The 21,105-nt window shown below is 42.4% G+C and overlaps 2 protein-coding genes and 1 long non-coding RNA gene across 4 annotated transcripts; 1 reads left to right on the top strand and 2 right to left on the bottom strand.

Moving 5' to 3' along the window:
• Positions 1-3,068: 3,068 nt before the first annotated feature.
• Positions 3,069-5,573, bottom strand: LOC116388237 (uncharacterized). The gene is made up of 3 exons (XM_031855919.1): positions 5,530-5,573; positions 4,927-5,221; positions 3,069-3,728 (listed from the first exon to the last, which is right to left on the bottom strand). Exons 1-3 carry the CDS (start codon positions 5,571-5,573, stop codon positions 3,318-3,320), a joined length of 750 nt encoding a protein of 249 aa, XP_031711779.1. The 3' UTR covers positions 3,069-3,317.
• A 379-nt stretch (positions 5,574-5,952) lies between these two features.
• Positions 5,953-20,400, bottom strand: mamdc4 (MAM domain containing 4). Of its 2 annotated transcripts, XM_031855678.1 has the most exons (29): positions 20,260-20,400; positions 18,565-18,657; positions 18,008-18,175; positions 17,666-17,791; positions 16,949-17,182; positions 16,691-16,816; positions 15,785-15,940; positions 15,585-15,688; positions 15,281-15,436; positions 14,653-14,743; positions 14,417-14,530; positions 13,868-13,960; positions 13,646-13,783; positions 13,387-13,526; positions 12,933-13,041; positions 12,734-12,838; positions 11,833-11,967; positions 11,095-11,222; positions 10,735-10,951; positions 10,488-10,625; positions 10,276-10,403; positions 9,912-10,002; positions 9,322-9,471; positions 8,964-9,089; positions 8,737-8,861; positions 8,442-8,541; positions 7,808-7,998; positions 7,152-7,217; positions 5,953-6,751 (listed from the first exon to the last, which is right to left on the bottom strand). In XM_031855678.1, exons 1-29 carry the CDS (start codon positions 20,309-20,311, stop codon positions 6,719-6,721), a joined length of 3,633 nt encoding a protein of 1,210 aa, XP_031711538.1. In that variant the 5' UTR covers positions 20,312-20,400; the 3' UTR covers positions 5,953-6,718. The 2 variants fall into 2 exon arrangements, with proteins under 2 accessions (XP_031711538.1, XP_031711539.1); XM_031855679.1 differs by lacking the exon at positions 7,152-7,217 and having other exon boundaries at positions 20,260-20,399.
• Positions 7,075-17,511, top strand: LOC116388074 (uncharacterized). The gene is made up of 4 exons (XR_004213051.1): positions 7,075-10,641; positions 10,739-10,974; positions 11,073-11,253; positions 11,532-17,511. It is a non-coding gene; the product is annotated as an uncharacterized LOC116388074 (long non-coding RNA).
• Positions 20,401-21,105: the final 705 nt, after the last annotated feature.

The raw sequence follows: 21,105 nt of genomic DNA on the forward strand, positions 1-21,105 counted from the left end.
TTTCAAGACAACTCGGTGTCTGACATGCCTAAACCTGCTTACGGTATTTAACTGCACTGCAAATACCAGTGATGACGCGGGCTCACGTTCCCTTTACATAATATGACACTACACTAGGTGTGTGTTTGCATGCGTCTGATTTTTTATTTCCATTATATGCAACATGATGTTTCCATTACACCAAATCAGATCCTTGATGCATTTGACTTTAAGCAAAACGGAAACCTTACTTCCTCTCTTCTGTGGAGAAAAAAATAAAAACTACCCAAGTGATAAAATTAATCCATACTGTGTATTGTCAGCACGTGCAAAACATATTAATTAACCCACTCTGCCCTCTATATAGTACAACAAACAAACAAATCAGACAAATCATTGCACAGGTATAGCTGAGGCGGACACAAACTCCCATGAGAAATAATGAACACCCACCTGCTCCAGAGAGGACATCTGCTGATAGTGTCTGACTGCTGTTTGCTGAGCTGAGCGTCTTGCAGCTCAGTGAACACAATTAGAGGCCAGAAGCTGGTCATATGTTCAGTTTCCGTCAGGTTAGCTGTCCTGAGATCAGAGGGCGGAAATTCAACAACAGCTACAGAAACAGGACCGGTCACATGGGACTGTGTGGCAGTGGGCAGCAAGTTTGTGGGTTACTATCTAGACACAATGTGATGGTGTGTTTGAGTGGTTGATGCGTGCACAGTGCCGGCCAAAGACAGATGAAATATGGTCGAAAGCACTGGAAGAAAAACTAGCAAGTGATCCTTGAGTATTGAACTTTTTATCACAGCTTTTTGTTCAGATCAAGAATGAACCTCAATGCTCAAACGATTATCTTATTTAGACAATGTTTTGGTTCAGCTAACAGTAATACAACTTTTAACACTGATATATTTGAGGAATTTAGTTTGTTACATGACTTTTAAATTTGTAAGTTATTCTTATTTATTTAGATTTTTTTAGATGTGTTTTTCAGCAAGGAAGTAGTGCTGGGCGGTATGACGGTAAATGTGTATCACGGTATTTTTTAAGATTCTGCCGGTTTCACGGTATATCACGGTATTTTTTTTTCCTTGACTGTGTTTTTATATAGGTTTATAGTGGCTTACTCTACTGTCAGAAGTACATAGAATATAAAAACATAACGTCATCGTGTATAAAGGCTTTGCTTACCGTAGGGTTTGCTCGTTTGTTCGTATAATGTTGGGATAGCAGTTTGGCTGAAGTATTGTCGCCCCGGTAAGACGTACCTTGAATCCAATGTTTTAATCATTGCTCTGAGCCCGTCTTTCTCGACTGTCTGTAGCGGGACCATGTCCTTGCATAGATGGGTCGTTATTGCGTTCGTAATGTCGCTCCTCCGCTTGCTTTTCTTGTCATATCCAGTGTCTCGAGCTAATGCCTCTTCAAGCGATGTCTGACCCTTTGGCTTCACCACTTCACTCATGCTAACGTTACTGGTTGACGGCCTTGAATCCGACGGCCCAGCTCTTCTCTTGGGCACAGACTCTATCGGTGCATCTCCGGTCTGTCTTTGTTCATCCTGCATCGCTCTTATCTGTTCGTTAATGTAGCATTACTAGCTAGCGAGCTCTACCAAGCATGCCGTTCGGCGGTGTCATTTTATAAATGTACAATTATTAGTGTTACAAATTGTTTATGTGTTACAAACTGTTGTGTCGTGGTGTTTTGCCCTGTTAAAGAGCGTTAGTTGTGGGTTATTCATTGTTGTGTTATAAAGTCATAACCATGATTAGGGTTCCCTCTCAATAAAAGAAGTAGCTTTGACAGTAGTGCACTTGGCAGCAAACAATATATTCTGCTGCCTGCCTGTTGAAGAGTGACAGCACTCTAATTAAAGCAGTTATTTTGGCTATGCAAGATATGGGGGTGTGTGAAAAATTCACATCATATGGGAAATTAAAACCGGTATACCGATTCCGGTATATACTGCCCAGCACTACAAGGAAGGGTGACAAACTATTGTTATTGTTGGCAATGGCACTTTGGTGATCCTCTGACTTTTTCCTACAGTGCCACCAGTAGGTCACTTATCGAGTGAATAAACCCTAAATCTACTGGATGGATTGGTATTCCTTTTTTTTCACCAAGAAAGTTGGCACACAAACACACGTCCCCTTCAGGATAAACTGTAATAATTCTGGATATCCTCTGACATTTCACACTATGTTTTTTGCTAATCGCTATTTCAATGTTATGCTAACACACTAAACTAAGATGGTAACCATGGTAAACACTACTATCAGCATGTTAGCATTGTCCTTGTGATACAGATTGCTAGCGTGCTGACATTAGCCTTTAGCTCAAAGCACCACTCGCGGAGCTTTTAGCATGACTTTAGGCTCCTGGTCTTGGTTTTCATACATCTTGGAACTATTTTCTTATTGTCTCGCTTTTTTTGTTAATTACCCTTTTCATGTAATATTTATCAATGTGATATTATTGATGTTTTTTGTTGTTTGATTTGATGGTCAAAAAAGCACATGTAAGTAATCCTTTTAATGTATGTGTAGGTCTAATTTTGGATGTGCTGTGGGTGACCCAAGATGAAGTTTTCATTGCAGTTGCATGACCATCTGGCATGTCATCCTTGAATCCAGCTGAAAATATATTTTAGTGTGCGCTTGTTTGCCAATACCTATGGTACAGGTTTCACACATATTACCTAATTAAAGTTTGGCCCGAATAGTTCAATTGGAATTTGAGTAGAAGTTGATTCTGTAAGTGTTCGTACTCCACTGAAAGTTGTCGCTGTTTGAGTTTTGATTGCTCTTGAAGAGATCGATGTCTAAAAGGCCAACAGCTTAAGTTCAAGATCATGAAGGCCTTTCAATTCAGAGCATGAACACCAAGTTCTATTTAAGTTTCTTCTGTACGTGGGTGTTGTACAAGTACACTGAACACAATATAATTCTGAAGATATCAGAGTAGAAGAAAAACAGAATCACAGACACCACGCTTGATTCCCTCCCTTTAATGATAGTGACTAACAATAGTTAACAGCAGCTGGGCTGAGTCATGTAACCTTGAAACCTTCCTTACCACAAAAGAACCACAATCCCAGCGAACAACAAATTTGTTGCACAACATTCTTTGCATGGCGTTGTTTTTCTTCCCGTGCAACATCACAGTTAGTATGGTTAGTTTGCATTAATCATAAAAAACAAATTCATTTCTACTGAATAAAAAGGTATCTGACTCAGCACTTTATGTGCAGAAGTGTGGAGATATCTTCCTCTGAGACCTCTACGTCCGTAACAATACAATGTAGGGGAATGGAATTGTGTTTGTGCTGCTCAAAAGCATAGAACTTTACTTTTGAGGCACATAATCCACAGGTATTGACAGATTTTATTGGGACTATAAGACAGAGAGCTCAAAAAGAATTTGAGCCTCAATGCACAGTGAAAAAAGGTTGAACCATCTGCTGGATTCGGCTCCCAAAAGTCACTTTTGGGGTGTTTGAAAAGACAGCAGAGCCATTTTTGCATAACTCGCCTGCCGCTCTGAGAGCTACTTCCGCAGCTGCTGTTACCTCGGCCTGGTTTGCTGCCATTCAGGTTACTCTTCAACAAGTATCCTTTTCTGGCTCCTCTCTTGATCAGGCTTTCCTCACGATGCGGCCACTCTTCCTCAGGTCCCTCCCTCCTCTGTCGGGCCTGACAGACTGGCTGCTTGTACTCCAGGCTCCCTGACACACCTGGGCGCTGAGGAGGTGGTACAGGTGATTAAAGCTCAAAGCAAATGTCTCATGATTGACAGTCTAAGGAAACACATCATACCATGACGGTTCCCCTGAAGCCATCTCATTGAATGAAATGAAAAGCATTTCAGCGAACACTTAAGCAGGTTCGCTTTTCTAAAGCTTTCTACATATCTATCGCTCAGGACACTTTTTTCCAGTGAAGGGAAATCGAGTACTGATGGGAAATAGAGTACTGATGGGAAATCGAGTACTGACGTATACAATGCTGAGAAAATATTTACATAATAAGCATTTGGAAACGCACCCAGAAAATTCCCACAACCACAAATTGTTTGATGGATTATTCAATAAAAATTACTCAAACATAGGAATGGAGTATTAAACCTTAAAACATTTGGAGTGCTAAATGTTAATTATCCATAACTGTTAAGAAACTTAGCCAAAGGCTTAGTCAGATCTCGTTAACTTTCCTTTCGAACAGATGTCGCCTGATTTAAATGGAATTTATTATATTTAATGGAATTGCTAATTGAGTATTTCAGTTCTTGGACAAAATATTCGAAACTCAAGGTTCACTTACTGTTTTTTCTTTTCCTGGAACAAGTAGAACTTGCTCGGGTGTCATCATGTGAGTTTGGTCACATGATAACAGGTGATCATACATGATGACACTGAGCAAGTCCCATTAAGACATGAGATATGGTCGAAAGCACTGGAAGAAAAACTAGTAAGTGATCCTTTTAGTATTGAGCTTTTCATCACAGCTTTGTGTTCAGACCAAGAATGAACCTCAATGCTCAAACGATTGTCTTATTTAAACAAAGTTCTGTTACAGCTAACAGTAATAACACTGACATATTTGAGGAATTTGGTTTGTTACATAACATGAAACATTTTTTTGTTTGGATTTTTTAAATGTGTTTTTCAGTAAGGAAGGGTGACCAAACTATTGTTATTGTTGGGATTGGTATCTGGTGACACCACACCAAACATTAATGTATTATTAAATCAGTGTCAATTTTTTCAGCTAATCCTTACAGAGCTATCAAGACCTCATCAGTGCCTCCATACTTATCAAAACATATTGGTATATAAACTACTTCCAGATGTTCTACTTCACATTAAAACCAAATCTAAATCGCAGCCACACGTGCGTGCGCGCACACATGTACATGCACACACACACACCTACATCTCACCTTGAACGCAGCAGAGGTCCAGCTGCTCGTCTTCGGGGCTTGGCGCTCTGTCTCCGGTACTGCATCCAGCCGCAGACCAGCTCGTGCGCGATCATCACGTACAGCAGGAAGATGAGCACGGCGGGATCCATTCAGCCGCACGCGCCGCTGGATGAGAGCCGGTCGGTGCAAATAAAAACGGTCCAGATGAGAACAAACAGTGTCTGGGCTGGTGGTCTTGTGCTGGGATGGTGATGAGGAGGAGGAGGAGGAGACGGTCCTCGTGGCCAAGTTGCCCCGTGCCCCCCCACACCAACTTTAGGGACTCAAGGCGCGAGACAGGAACGGCTGCTCCGGCGGGCGCTCGCACTCCACCCGTGTCAACACGCCATCCCCCAAAATCAGCTGTTCATCCGAGAGAAAGCGGCAGTTTTTGAGACGAGAGTCACGGTGACAACAGCAGATATGGGGACATCGGAGGATGTTGCCGTAGAGACGCGACCGTTGCTAAGGACAATATGTCGTCATCTCCTCTTCCTAAAGATGAACGAGGCATTTGACCACAGCGGAGCAATGCAGGGAGCTATACCACGCAGGAGCACGCGCGATTGCCATATAGGTTACCATTCATCCTCTGTACCCTGGATGCGACCACTGATGCTGTGCATTATCGATTCATATTTAACGATGCATTTCACCGACTGATGAATAAAATAGATACTGTGTAAATATAAGATAGATCAATATCTAATATTTATAAAGTATCTAAATGCAGAGTAGTATAATGAAAGAGATTTCAGGGGACATAAGAAAACGTTTGGTATAAATGATTGGTTAAGCAGTTAAAGATTATTTATCAAAATTCTCATACATTTGTTGTTGATTGACATTGACAATATATTTCTGCAATAATTGTGAGCAGACACATTCAAATTATTGCTTTAAAGAACCCATCACTGACAAATAGTGACGAGATTCTGACATAATATTTAGCACATGATGCAGTCATTTAATTCCCCAGAAACCAATTTACACTCAAAGGCATACTGACAATGTTTAAATGCTCAACTTTAATCAATTTATCCTCAGAGGTCAATTACATCCTGTTTCAAAGCGGAGGGCAGTTGTAAGAATACATCCGTCGTACAGATGTTTTCCAAACTGCAGCGTTACATGTCAACTTTCTCTATAACCTTTTAAAAAAAGAAATTCTTTCAAGGTTTAACGTCATTCTTTTCTTTCTCCTTTCTCTTTAAAAGGGCATTCTACAGCTTTCTATAATGTTGGGAGGCTTGTGAGAGACAGATTGAGGCAGAGATATTTTTTACCCCTTAATGCGAGTCAAGCTCCTCTCCCAAAATGCACCTTGATAGTGTCTTTCATCAGACTCTCTTTGCCTGGTAAACTCACGTCTTTTCCAGCTCTATGCTCCAAGTTCATGCTTTCTTACGCATCCAAAATGCATAAGAAAATCTCCATGCAACCATTTCTGCCAACCGAGGGTTATGCCCAGTCTCGATTCAAAGACAGGGAAACTAATATCTGTCCACGACACCGTAGACGTTCTCCTTCTGACTTCCATCAGTCCGTCCACAGGCCTAGAGCTGTGACCCTCGAGGGCTCCATCCGATCTGAGGCAGCTTCAGCGATTAGGCCTTCATCGGTGTTTCAGTATGTGGGCTGCGTTAGTGTGTGTGTGTGTGTGTGTGTGTGTGTGTGTCAGTTAAGGGCGACACAAGCAGTTCTTCTGCTGTGATATCGCCTCATTTTCACAAGGCCACCTTTGGGTGGCAGGACCAGCACTCCTCCTGCCTCACACCTCCATCTCTCTGACATCAGCAGGGACCTGCAGGAACACAAGAGGGAGAGTGGATCCGTCACCATGGTCCGTCCATAAGGTGGCCAAGGAAGGCACCGAAGTTGTTAATAAACAGCACTGTTTCTGTGTAACACTGCGTGTTTGACAGATGAAATAAGGAGCTATATGAGTATTTTAGTTATCATATTCATCTTAAACATTAAAGTGAAATCACAGCTTTGACCAAACATTTTGAACACAAGTATTATGTAGAATGTTTAGGCTCATGGCTGTGAGTTCATATGGGAATACTTTCGGCCCTCTAGTGGTCAAAGTTGTATTGGTGCAGCTTTAAACTGCCGCTAACTGTATTCACAGAGTACATGTGAATAGAGATGGATATATTTTCCACATTAGTCATAAAAAGTTTACAGCGCTCTACACTCACAGTGACATTATTGAACCCAGCTGCCATCGGATGGTTCTGCGCCGGTGGAATAATCACACGATCCTGCTGCAGTGAACACATTATCAATCATTAACCAGACACGGTAGGCAAAAAGATGCTGCTAGCTAGCTAGCTTACCTCCTCATTGTTGTTAAAAATATATTTTTTGAAAATGGTCTGGAGCATTTTGGGTAGATACAGTATGTGGCTGGTATATTAACCATGATTGGTTGGTTATTTTAGAGTGTAAAAGTGTCACTTAGTAAATTAAAAGACTGTTGAATACGCTTGTTAGGATACTTTTTATTTAGCTAGCCAGATCTTTACGCACAATAACGATATGACCATGTCTTTGTTGTAGTTATAATATCATTTAAACTGACTCCTCTTTCGATGCTTACTCTTTCTCCTTCTTATCTGCTCTGTTTTGTTCTCCCTGTGCTTACTCTACATCATATTAGAGTATATAGAAGTTATGCTAGTATGCTAGCATAACTTCTAATCATCCAAAGTCAACGCTGCCTCACTTACCACATGACAATGTTTTTTGACAATGTAAGATAGAAGAGCTATAAATGCTACAAATGACCCTTTAATACTCATGAAACAAATTTGACTGGATGTTTGTCAAATGTTTGGGTGTCAGATTAACTCACTGAGAGGTCTGGTGCATACGATTCATTTCTGAAGCCAGCACCAGCTGAGGAAGATGACGGACCGTTCACAGGCTGGACCATCTGTCTGGTTCGCAGGTAGTAAATCAGCAGGGCGATCAACGTGCCGATCAGCAGCAGGACCACGATGACGGACGCTGCGATCCCTCCGGCGTTGTCCTGCTTTGGTGAGGCTACGGGGAAGGTGGACAACATTTAGCTTCCGGTTCTACGAGATGATTGTGTTGAGGACGACAGGAAGTCAGTCAAAGGGCTGCACTACTGGTGTTTGCATTTTAGGTTAGTTGACAAAACTGCTGGCAATTAGACAAACTCCTTTAGTGCTGAACATTTTTAAAAGCCAATCTCCTAATCCCAAGTGAATATTTTAGTGTAGTTTGTGAAATTACATTACATTAATCTCAAAAAAGAGAAAAGATGCTTTCTACCAGATTTAGCTTTGATCTGCAGTCTTGGTGCAGGTGAAAGGAAACATTACATTTCAAATCTTTGAGCGGATTAAATAAAGAACGAAAGAAGACGCATAAGCATATATCCCAAAATGACCCCAACTATTATTTGAAAAAAATTCCAGTTAATGGTCTGGAAAACATTCAAAACCACTGGCCCTTCTTACTTGCATCTGTGACTTCGTTAGCGCAGTTGACTCCGACGGTGTACTCGATGTCATCCAGAGCCACAACGCCCGATGTGCCTTTGATTCCTTCAAGCACAATCTGTAGACAACAAAGACAAGACGACAGCAGAGAGAGCGGTCCGTCAGTCCTGTGCAACACATTTAGTCAAGTGCAAAACTTGAATGCACCGTTGAGCTGTGGATAAGCTTACATACAGTACGCTACATAGAGAGCACTATATTGGTGTCTAGATTAGACACAGTATATTTATCTTCTGGCAAGTGAGAGTCTGACCTGGTATTCCTTAGTAGACGTGATGTTGACGTCAAAGCGTTTCCACGGCCCTCCCAGTTCACTCACCACCAGCAGCTGATGGAGACTACCTTCAGATAACCTCCACACCCTCAGCTGGCTGTCCGCTGCATGTGTGAGAAATATAAGTTCAAAATATCAAAATGGGAAGTGCATCACACACATCCAGACTACATCCGACAGGCTTTCACGATAACATCCATCCTTACACGAGTATGGCTTGTAGGCCCAGAATTTCAAGCAGGTGCCCTTGGTCGGGGGCAGGTGAGGGCTCAGCAACTGAGCTTTTTCAGAGGGTGCCGTCCGGTTGCTGCTTGGAAAGAACAGGAAGTGACCTGGCGGAGAGGAAAGGGAAGGTAGGTTATTTCACACTTCGGTACATGTCGTCGGATAAAAACAAAAAAACAGACAAACGGACACACGTAACGTTTGTGTTAAAAATGATCAAAGTGTTGTTCTCACTGCTTCCTGACTCTCAGTGCGAAGATCTTTGTTGAAACGCATGACCGTATGTAGGTTTTGCCACAACGTGCACAGTCAAAGTAGCTCTGTCTCTGTCTGGTTTACCTTTCTCTGTGCCCAGACTGTGGTCCTCATTCGGGGTGGGGTAGTGGCTCTCTGCCTCCCGACTCGTCAGCTCCCAGTCCAGTTTGTCCACTTTGACGTTTTGAGTGTTGCTCCAGCTACACATCCCTCTCTCCAGACTGCACTTAGAACCTGAAATATAAAAAAAGAAATTGGTGGATTGCTCCATTTAAAAAGCCCATTATGCATCAACACGACTCCCAAGGAGGAGCAGCGCGCCTGCACAAGCGTGAGACTCTTTTATTTGGAAGTGTTTTAGATAGCGAGGTTTTAGCGAAGATGGATGTGTTTGGGAAGTAGTGAGCATACAACTGGATCAATTAGAGTGGCATCATGCTGCACTAGTTGTGTGAGAGTAAATAGATGTTTTCATATAGTTTTGCTGTTGTTGAATGCGGCCCCCATTTACTTCAATTGATCGAGACATTTTTCTCCGTTTTTGGATTCTTTATTCAACATTGAGACATGCAAGAAAAATAATTCTTCAAGAATTCAAGGTAATACAGGGTGATTAATAAAGGATCATTTTGTGGCTCAAGAGTTCTTTTGATTTGGCTGACGCCGATACAAACCTTGGTCTTCACATGGGCGAGCTGAAATGAAGATGTCATCAACTGCAACGTGAGTGTCTTTGCCTCCGGCTCCGACCACCTCAAACTCCAGCTGCAGAGCAGAACAAAGCATCATCTTAGTTAAAACGTCAAACACGACATCATATAAAAAGGTAACGGACCTTTTATACGATCCCAATTTTCTAAAGCTGCTGGAGAAATGGAACATTTAACATGCTGATCTTCCTTATAAGTGTGCATCCTCACATTGAAGAGAAACTGTAAATGGGACAGGAACGCAAAGCAATGATATCTGATTTTTAGACAGTTTCAATAGTTTGTACTATTGTAAAAGTCTATAATTGTTCCAGTCTCCACAATGTACCTGCCAGTCCACAAGGGCACTGGAGATGTTGCCGTTGCCTTGGCGCCAGACATCTCCCTGGTTCAGACTGTCAGAGAAGCTCTTCACTCTTTCTCCCTTCACCGGCTTCATATACAACGTCAGAGAACCTGCAAAGTACACAGAGTTCTGTTGTGGGGTTTCTTGTCATGTTTGTGTGTGCGCGTGTGTTTCACTGTATGACTGTGTCTCACCAGGATTCACTCCGCCCATGTGATACCAGAAATGGACGCACTCGGTCTTGGCGGTTGCTTGGCGAACAGGGGAGGTGAGGGCTGACGTGGAACCCGACGGAAGGAAGCCCACCCCGGTGTTAACCAACATGTAGAAACCTGAGCCACCAAACAGGTAGAGGAAGATCACAATTCACTGTCACTCAGTTTTCTGCGTGTACATTCAAATATTACTGTCGTTCAATGGGATTCTCGGATTCTCTCTCACCCAGTTTAGTCTCCAGAGTGTGGTCGGTCTCGGGTCCGGTCACCGTGGCGGTGCGTCCGCTGCGGTGAAGCCAGTGAACTTTACCAGAGCTTTTGTATCCACACCGCTGGCCTTCAAAGGAACACATCCTCGGCACGGTGCACGGACGGTCCACGAACGCCACATCGTCAATGGCCACGCGCCCGTCAAAACCAGAGCGGGCTGCTTCAAACATCAGCTGGAGGCGAAAGGTCGGAGAGGGTGAGTTGGAAAGGAAAATATTAATTTTGGCACCATCTTCCCCTTTTTATTGTCAGTTTTTCTTTTTTATGTGACAGATCTGTGACATTGCATTTCAGGCTGACTGCAGTCATTCCATACCCGGAAGGTAGTGAGCTGGTGCGGCACCGGGCAGTGCGCCTCGTGCCACACGTTGCCGTGAGCTGCACTGCGGGTCCAGAGGACGGCCTCATAACCGTTGTTATTCAACAGCTTCACATTCAGAGTACCTGGACGGGACCGGACGGGGAGGACGGGGCAGTAAGTGTGAGAAGATTAAGATATGATTCAATTATCTGATTTGTTCTGGGGCAAGTCGGTAATATTTAATTTCAAACCAACATCTAACACAACGCCAAAACTATACTAAGAGGCAGACTTTTAAGACTAGATCCTGTGTAATAAATTATTAAAAGGGAAAAGCCATCACCTTTTATGTGGAAATCAATGTTGCAATCAATGTTGATGGTAAATGTGGTTGATGGAATTCCTCACTGCGTGCTACATTGACAGATAAAGCTCAGTTCTCCTACTCACAGACTCAGGCTGGCAGAGCCTACATGTACCATGATGCATTGCATGTGAGCTTCTGATGCCTGGAGGGTCCCCACCAGCCTTATCGTCTTGCACGGCTCGTGGAGCTGCAGCCTCAGCCTCTCTGATGAATTCATTGCTTCAATGGACTACATTTACCCTCAACAATGATTGGACATCCATCAAAAGGTGGTGAGTTTTCCCTTTAACTTCAATGTAGGTAAAGGGAAAGGTAAATCATCTGTTTCCCCCTCAGGCTCAGAGAAAGAGATGCTTCTTTAACATTCCAGTCAGTCTTGTCCTCACCTGTGTTCGGCCCGTAGAGTTTGTAGAAGAAGGACAGGCAGTGATCTGAAGGAATTGGTAACTGTGGGAATGAAACTAAGCGTCCGAACGCACCGCGCAGAGAAGGGCTCCACATATCCACCATGAGACTTCTGCCTGGAGGTCAACAGAGAGGCGGGCGGGAAAGGAAGTGAGCTTCAAAGCATCACAAGTACAGCAATGGCACCTTATACACTGCAGTCATACTGTGTTGTCTTATAGTGATTATGAGTGATGCAATGAATGAGCTACATACTAAGTTCAACACATTTACCACAAATAGACAAAGATCTGTTCACTTTAGCTCTATTAAAAACAGCAATTTATTATTCATTTAGATCGCACATTTAAACTGGTTTGGTATTTTCTGTTGAACACAACTACAAGAACTGGAGTTTCTTCAACAGAATTGAGTGCCGTTTTCACAGTGTTGTCACTTTCTGTACCCGGATACAGAGTGACAACCGGTATGAAAATAATATTAATAATAGCTTTTAGCCTCGAAGGCTGTGCTGGGACTAGAATAACATCCCAAATGTCAGTTACAAGAATGTCCCCCTCGTGAACATGGAAGTGATTTGAGGTTTTAGTAGTTTTGAGGGTTAAATGTTCTCACAAAAGAAACTATGAACACTATGAATATGAATACTCTTTGTATCAAACTATTAGCATATATGAGGATAATGAGAAAGAAGAATATTCCTTTTATTATAACTGCTCCAAACCATGATTACACAATATCCTCCTATGTACTCCATATGACACATTTAAAATCTGATGTTTTCTACCAGTGACGTCCAGGAAAGATGGAGGCGTGTCTGAGATACTCCCTCCTAAAAAATACACTGTATATCCGTATTTTTATGATTTTAAAGGAGCTTACCGATCCCGATGGTGTGGTCCATCCCATCCACCACCGCCCAGTCAAAGTTGTCACTGTTGTCCTGATACCATCCACATAGTCCATCCTCGAAGTTACACGACAGCCCTAAACAAAAACGCAATGACACATTTCCGGGTAACATCGTAAAGTCTGCATTATGCAACGTCATGTGTGTGTACTGAAGATGGGTTTGAGTTACCTGTTGGAGAGGATGGGAAATAATCAGCATGACAGCTGACAAAGCGAACGTTTTTCACTTTAATGTTGGCACTTGGAGGAAGTTTCACAGCACGAGCTTCGAAGGCCAGCTGGCAAAGATAAAACAAGGACAACAAAAGAGCCCTGATGAGTGAAATTCACAAATTTTAACTTTAACTTCAAGTAAAGTAGATTTTTAACCAGTTCCACAAGGTGAAACTGTTGTATTTAGATGGATTAGATTTAGATCGAAGGTCAAGGCTTTGTGAATATTCCTCAAACGTCTACAGCTCTAAATGTTTTCAGACAACCTGTCTTTTCTTTTCCTTAAAAGCTTGACCTCCAGTCATTTCTGAGACCAGACATTCATTTCTGCGAGTCAAGTCTCATCTTCAATGCAAACATCTTAAATGAAATAATGACAATTATAGCATCCCTGAGAAAATTAAGCTGACCTGGAAGCGATCTTTTCTGACTCCAATAGGCAGGTTGACATGTTGCCACGCCCCCTCCCCTGTTCCAGTCTTCCCACTGAACTCCCACAGCTTAGGCCGCGTGCCCAGCAAACTGTCGATCACCCTGACGGACAGCTCACCTGCAGCGGAGACACGTAAACAGAGTCATGTCAAAAGATCTTTGACATGACTCAGAGTCGTGTGTCCCGAGGTAAGAAGTGAAAAGAAGACATGTGGGATAATAAGTTAATTTAGTTACCAGCGTGATCTAGACTCCCCGTTAGAGCAAAATCAAAGCGCAGGGTGCAGGCAGGGCCGGAGGGGCCCAGGAGGGGGGTCCGTGTCTGGGCCTCGGTCAGCTGCTGGCCTGGGGCCTCGGATACGTACAGGTACATCTCTAAGCAATATGAAAGAATCAAACATTATGTCATTTGGTGATTTTCATCCACTAAATATGAGTAAACAGTGATGTGAGTTGTACCTTCGGATGTGACATTTGCGTGTAGCAGCCAACCTTGACTCCCAATGCTGGCGTCAGTCCAACCTGAGCTGCCCTCAGTGTAAGAGAAATCCCCTGCAGAAAGGATTCGTGGAGACATGAGATCACACAAAGCTCAGTGCATGAGACAGATATAAAAGAGATATAAAAGCCAGGCTTAAGGATATTAATACAAAAAAGAATAAATGACGGTTAATCTACCTGCTAAATTTCCCTTTAAGGACAGCTATTACAGTTTTTTTTTGCCAAGACAAAAACTGTTATTTGCACTACAATTATTGACACCAATGACTCATGAAGCCCATCTATTGACCAGCTATGCTGAACCATAAGCACACTGTTCGCTTCACACATAAACAAAATTATTGTTTTCATATCTAGTAATTTGTTCAATTGGGGGGGGTGGGGCCCTGGGGACTCCTGAGGTCTAAAGCAGCTTCCACTGGCTCTAATAACAATCGTAATTTCTTTTACACTTTTGTAGTCCCGTCGATAAAAGTGAGGCAGAATAAAGAGAAGGAATAGACTCACCACATTTGTCTTCATCCTCTGCTCCGGCACAGTCTTGATGGAAATCACACATCTTGTCTGGTTCAGCACACGGGTCTTTAGGAGATGGAGGGAAACTTGCCCAGGTATCATTGGCTGTTCGAGAGGAGAATGTGAGATGGCAGATTTATCACAGTGTTTATCAGAGTGTTTGCTCTCATTCTTTGCAGATGTGGAATATTTTTTTTCTTCAAAAAAAAGACTGTTAGAAGGATTACCAGATGACAAGCGGCATTCAGGAGACAACACAATGCTGTCGACAGCGATGCCTCCATACGCAAAGTCCCTGACTGCTGCCATCATTACGATCTATAATGACAGAAAATGGAGGCAAATGTATGTATAGCAATAACAATTTCCTTCAAGACTAAAGCTCTGAAGTGTCATTTACCCATTTGGTGAAAACAATTGCTCTTTAAAATATATCTGAAAACTAAAGGCCCTCATTTCTATATTGATCAGGATTTGTCATTCAAGGACTGAATTAAAAATTCTCTTAAAAGTAAATTTACTTTGGAACCAAATTCCCATGAACATGCATTGCCATAAACAACTGTTTGTATTGCACTTTGCACTTTGTTGTGTTTTGCTTTTATTGATACACCAACCATACCTAAAAACTGTTATTTTCTAGAATATTGGGCGGATTTTTTATCAGCATGGCTCATTACTAAGTCTCCTATGCTAATATGTGTGCAAACGATCACTTTTCTCTTACATGTTTCAATTAAAATGCCATTTACACTTGTGATAAAAAACAAAACAAATATGTGAATCAGGTTTGTTACCCTATCTTCAGCACCTCTGTTTATAGGCTACGGCTACAAACTCAGGTGAAGTACTCACTTGAAAAATGGAGTCGGTGACAATCTCCACCTCTGCCTTCACCCAGACATCGCCCAGAGCGCCGCCCCTCTCCCACACCGGGTAGATCTCACTATCTGCCACCAGCACCGTCAGACCGCCGGACCTCGGCCCAAACTGGTGAGTGTACATCACCATCTACAGCGGGCAGAGACAGAGAACTGGTCAGAAATATCTTCCTTTTTAATCAAAAATGTCCGACTGTGAGGAAATCCCTGTGAAAATTGAAGCGCAAGAGTAAAATGAAAACCTCTCTGACTGAAGAGGGAAAGGGTTTGGGACTCACCTTGCAAGGATGTGAAATGTTGGTGGGCTCGAGGCGGGGACTTTGGAACGCAGCCCAGTCATGTGTGAGACCACCATCAGGGACAGTGACATAAAGGAAGTGACCTGCAATGATAATAGTGATATCCTGCATTTACATATAATTATTTCTTATGTTTAAAAACAACATCTGAACATATTGACATCGTCAGACTATGATACCTGTTGCGCTGTTGTTGGAGTGATCCCTGCCTGGTCCCTTCAGAGGATCCGTGACGGAGATGTTCTCCTGATTGGTCCTGACCCATCTCAGTTTGGACAGTGAACTCAGGTCCCAATCACAAGAGCCCTCCTCGAAGTCACACGCCCGGTATCCATCTGGAGACACAATAAACACACGCAGCTTACATTGACTGGTGCTCACTGAATGTGTACATGCACGGGTTGAATGTACGGAAACGTTGCCTCTTCTCACTGAATATCAGCAACGTTGTGGAGTGTTGAAAAGTGTATTCCATACAGACAGCTGTGGGGGAAATTCAATAAATTCTGCCGGGAATTTGGGAAAAATTCTGGGAACTTTGCAAAGTAGGTACTTTGCAAGAATATCACAGAATACATTTCACAGCAAGACAAAGTGGTGTGGAAAACGCAAGTAGGTGGACTTTGACTTACGAATTTTTCTCAGGTTTTTTTCCACTAAAAAACACGTTCTCCTAACGTATTTGTCATATTGAGCAATGTAAATACTTTTTTTTTATGTCCCGGATTTTGAAGACTTCTGCCTTCAACCAAATACAATGGAGGTGAAGGGAGTTGTATTTGTGGAGCTAAAAAACATGAAAAATGACATTTGAAAAACTGGGATATAAACAATATCCCAGTAAAACGTTTTTCATTGGGAATTTCACTAGAAAGTAGTCCGGTGAAATTTGCAGAGGTCATCCAACACCACAAAGTGTACGAATTTTCTTTTTTTATTGCTGGTTGAACTGCCGCTCTAATCTCTTATGACAGAGTTTTTTGTACTTTGTCCATTTGTACAGTGAGTCATCCGTGTCTGGACAAATTCCAAACATATGTACTTTCCCGTGGTGTCAGAGGGCTCTGTGCTGTAATATTTCTCACCACAGTTCTCCTCATCAGTCCCGTCACCGCAGTCGTCGCTGCCGTCACAGAGCTGTCGCTGCTCCACGCAGCCCCCCCGCCTACACGCCTTCATCTCTGGGGGACACCCTTCCCCAGAGAGAGGGACTGATGACGTAGCGAGAGATAAAAATCATTATGCTCATCGTGGTTCAGCAACTTTAACTGATCAATTTACAGATTCATTACAATTAACTGCTGATGGGACTGTACATGAGTGGTGTATTTTGAGGGACTCACGGGGCAGAGCGCAGTCCAGAAACTCCATCTGGTCCACCGCCACGTCTCCTCTTCGCCCCTCGGAGCGCCGCGAGCGCAGACGGATTTGGAAGCCTGTGGGAATGCGGCCCAGAAAGACGGTGGCCTCCCTCCAGCCACGTACGCTGGAGGCCTCGGGACGCCACACGACGGCCTCTCGAGAGTCCTGGCGAAGGATGGACACCCACAAGGGCGTGGAGCCCAGACCCGTGTGACCTAATAAACAACAACAACAACAACAACAACAATAACTATGTCTACTAATACGTTTAAAAAGGCTACAGTTGGAGAATCAATACAATTATGAGACAATTACAAAACATAAATTACGTGCAATAATGTTTCAAATGTGCAATTATTCAACTGCTCAATACATCCATTGATACAGCATTTATACTTTTGTATTCATACTTGTGTTATATATTGTAGCATTGTGTACATCATTTACATTGTATTTTACTTTGTCCTTTATTTAAATGTTTTTCTTATATTTCTGTAATATACTAACTTCCCACCTTTATCAATAAAGTATTCTGATTACAAGCAGGGATATGTGAAAACAAATACTCATTAAATACATACAAATTCTAAAAAAAGTAGTAGAAAATAATATGAAATTCTGTCTATAAGGTTGTGTTTTAAGATACAAAAGAAGCTTGCAGTTTGAACGTACGACCCGTTGTGATTAATAGTCGTTACCTGAGTCCCACAGGAAGTATCTGAGACGGAGGCGGCAGGTTGGTGAGGACTGTTTCATCTCTGGGGAGATTAAATCCGCAGTGCTGAGAGACCCTGCCGTCACTGCGCTCACCCCCATGAACCAACCTGTGCGAGAGGGAATATAAAAAGTGCAGGGTCTGATAATCAGACTTCTGATCTAATAAGACAAGCCGGACCCGTGTTAAATAAGATACTGAATTAAATGTATTCCCAAGTTGAACAAAAAGAAGCACCTCATAGTATTACCTCAAAATACTTGTTGCATGGACAACATGAGGACATAAAGACAAAATAGAAAAAGGGACAAGTATGAAACCACACCTGTAGCCGTCCCGGTGGAGTAGTCAGAGGACGGCCCGCTGTCGAGCAGCGTCTCCACTCCTCTCTGACGTCTCTCCCAGCCGTACTCTGCTGCATTCGAGGACCGGTCAGTCCATCCACACGTCCCTGCTCCCTCAAAGTCACATTTGAACCCTCTGCCGCTGTAGCCTTGAGGTGGAAAAGAAACTATGGCTCACCGGTGGACTGTATTCAAATACTACATGCAGATATAAACAGGGATAAAGTGAAAACTGATCATACTCTGTGAAGTTTCTGCTAATGATACAAGCACTAATAAGCATATTAACAGTGTTCAGACATCTTCCCTAGGTATCACTCTAAATAAAGTTATTTCTGACTGCCGGACTTCCATTTTGACACATGACAGTGCAATTTTTAATGAATGTTGAATGTCAATCAGTTGTCGGCCTCTGTAAATACAATGCCCTCTCGGTGAGCAAAGATGAGAGTATAGTTACAATAAACAACTGCGAAATCATTTCGGAGCAGGGTCGTTGCATGTGATCTCACATTTGAAGAACAGTATTCGGACTTACCACAGTCTTGCTCATCGCTGCAGTCAACACAGTCGCACACAAAGTCACATTTCCATTCAGGAGCCTGGCATACACTAGCCCAAGAGCCAGCCGCTGTGAGGTAAGATAACAACATCAGGCAGCGTTCCCCACATAACACACGCAAATATCTGATGCAAAATTAAAATTGATCTCCACTCAAGGCCTACTTACTCGCATGTTCTGAAGCTTTCGACCACGTCACACTGTCTTCATCAGCACAAGAAGTTTGCATTATTCCGAGCACTTTTAGGACTTTTTCGTCCATGTTTTTGTTTATTTGGAAGCCTTTCAGCTCAAGGCTCGTCTCCGATTTGTCCATGTTAAAATCAACAGTAAAAACAAAACGCAAACATTGTCTGCTGACGAAGTCCGAGCGATGAGGTTGAAAGCTCCAGAACAAGCTAGTAAGTGGGTCCTTGAGTGGAGATTGTTTTGTCAACTGCCGATCTCAAGGTGGAAAATGAACCGCCGGACTCAACTTATCTCGTCTTTTGAATCTAAGCTCTTCTAAGTGTGAAATGTCACTCCAGCCGTCAGATAAATTTAGTAGTGGAGCAGAAAGCACAATATATTCCTCTCCCATTGTTGTAATACCTTAAGTATCACAACAGTACAAGTAATTGCACTTAAATACTGTGTAAAATCTCACAGGTGACACAAACTCTCTTATCAGGACTCGTTACTGTCACAGATTTATGGCACAGCTAATGCCAACAGGCTCAAAGGCCAGAGAGACGCAATCAGGTCAGCGCCAGCAACAATCCTTCTGTTCATCCAAAGGTCTCTGGTAGCGGACAGCTGGATGTGAGACGTGACACCCAGCAGATACACGCAGCACTGACTGACTCATAGTGAGAAAAGATGTTCCGTTATCACACGCAGATGACTCTGAGCTATAGGGTCACGTTTACGGAGTTCTGTTGACACCAATTAAATCAATTCAATAAATTGTTTTCTTTCAAAACAAAAAATACACACTCATTGTAAGACTGTAAACCATCCACATTTGAACATGTGTACTCAATACAGTGTATATATTTACTGTATAATCAATATTTGTTGTTAGTGAGCACAAGACGGGTTGAGAGGAAACTTCTTAACTGTTTTTGTCCTTTGTATGTGAAAACAAGTAAAGAAATATCAATGTATGTAAGTGAATGCTGCACGAACACATGTCAACAACATGAATCACAAGTAGTGCACCATAATACAAAATAAAGTGTCCAAAAAAAAGAACAAGTTTCCTGTTAATGTTTAAACACAAACGGCTTATTCATTTTTATCACTTATTTGTCGTTTGCTTACTTGTAGTCAAACTGATGTGTAATGATGAATACTGATATACAACCACATGAGGTCCTGATCTCAGTGTTCTAAATGGAAGTCAAAGCTCGGTGTATAAGAGTTTTATGACAGCTGGTGAAACAATACTTTTTATGAACTCTTTTGTGGCTTGAGCAGGAAGGTTTATTCTTGACCTTGTAAACGGTATGTTCGGTGGTTATTTCCAGAAAGAGCCATCACGTCTTTTGTCAAACCTTCAAACACTACTTTACAGAGCTATACGATGCCACAAGCCAAGTTTACCCACCAGCAGCAGCAGCATTTCTACATTTAAAAAGTGACTTAAAATCCCACACTGTTTGAATAGAGTCTTGCTGAGTGTGTTCTTACCAAACTGCAGAGTCAGCAGCAGAGTGAGGGCCGACCTCCTCCAGGGCAACATCTTCTGTTTTCCTCTCTCCCACCTGATCGGTCTGGAGCTCCGAACGCAAGCTGGAGAGTCTTTATTGGCCGACTGTGACCTCTTCTCCGCCTCTTAAGAGATAACATCCGGACTTTAAAGTCTCCCAGCGCGCAACTGCAACAGACCATCATAAAACTATTTCCTCCAAATGATTTCCACAGTTTATACATCCGTGCATTGCACAATAACTTAAGTAGACACAGTTGGCAACAGATACACTGGTGCAATTCAGGTGCAAACAGCAACATTTAAAAAAATAAATCACACTCCAAATAGTATTATCCTTTTATTTCATCTTTATTTACCAAATTCAGTCACTGACTTTGTTCTGGAAAGGCACTTTAAGTAAAGTAAAGCAAAGTCCTTTATTAAGGGAACTTAGTTTAGCTCTGGGCTCTATTCATGCCATCGTCTACACACTAGATAAATGGGAATTAAGCTATATGTACCATCTTCTAGGTGCTGTTACCAAATGAACCCTTTTAAATTAGACCGTATTAGTGTTAATAATAGCTTCTATGTCTGTGATGAAGTGTTTGTGCCATTTTGCAACTTCATGTTCTTTTTTTCCCCACAAAATGCAGGTATCAAAGCAGCCAGACATCACTGTCGCCTCCATACATGAAGAACTACCAGCCTTGCTCCAAACCGTGACAACACACACCCACACACACTCCGCAGCTGTCTCGCTTCACAATTGCATCTTTTGTTTATGACACACGTAGGAATCTCAATGTTAAAAAAAAGAAACATTTTGATTGGACAGCCCCCAC

The sequence above is a fragment of the Anarrhichthys ocellatus genome, unplaced genomic scaffold, assembly GCF_004355925.1.
Source record: "Anarrhichthys ocellatus isolate YVR2014 unplaced genomic scaffold, GSC_Weel_1.0 scaffold16, whole genome shotgun sequence".
Lineage (NCBI taxonomy): Eukaryota > Metazoa > Chordata > Actinopteri > Perciformes > Anarhichadidae > Anarrhichthys > Anarrhichthys ocellatus.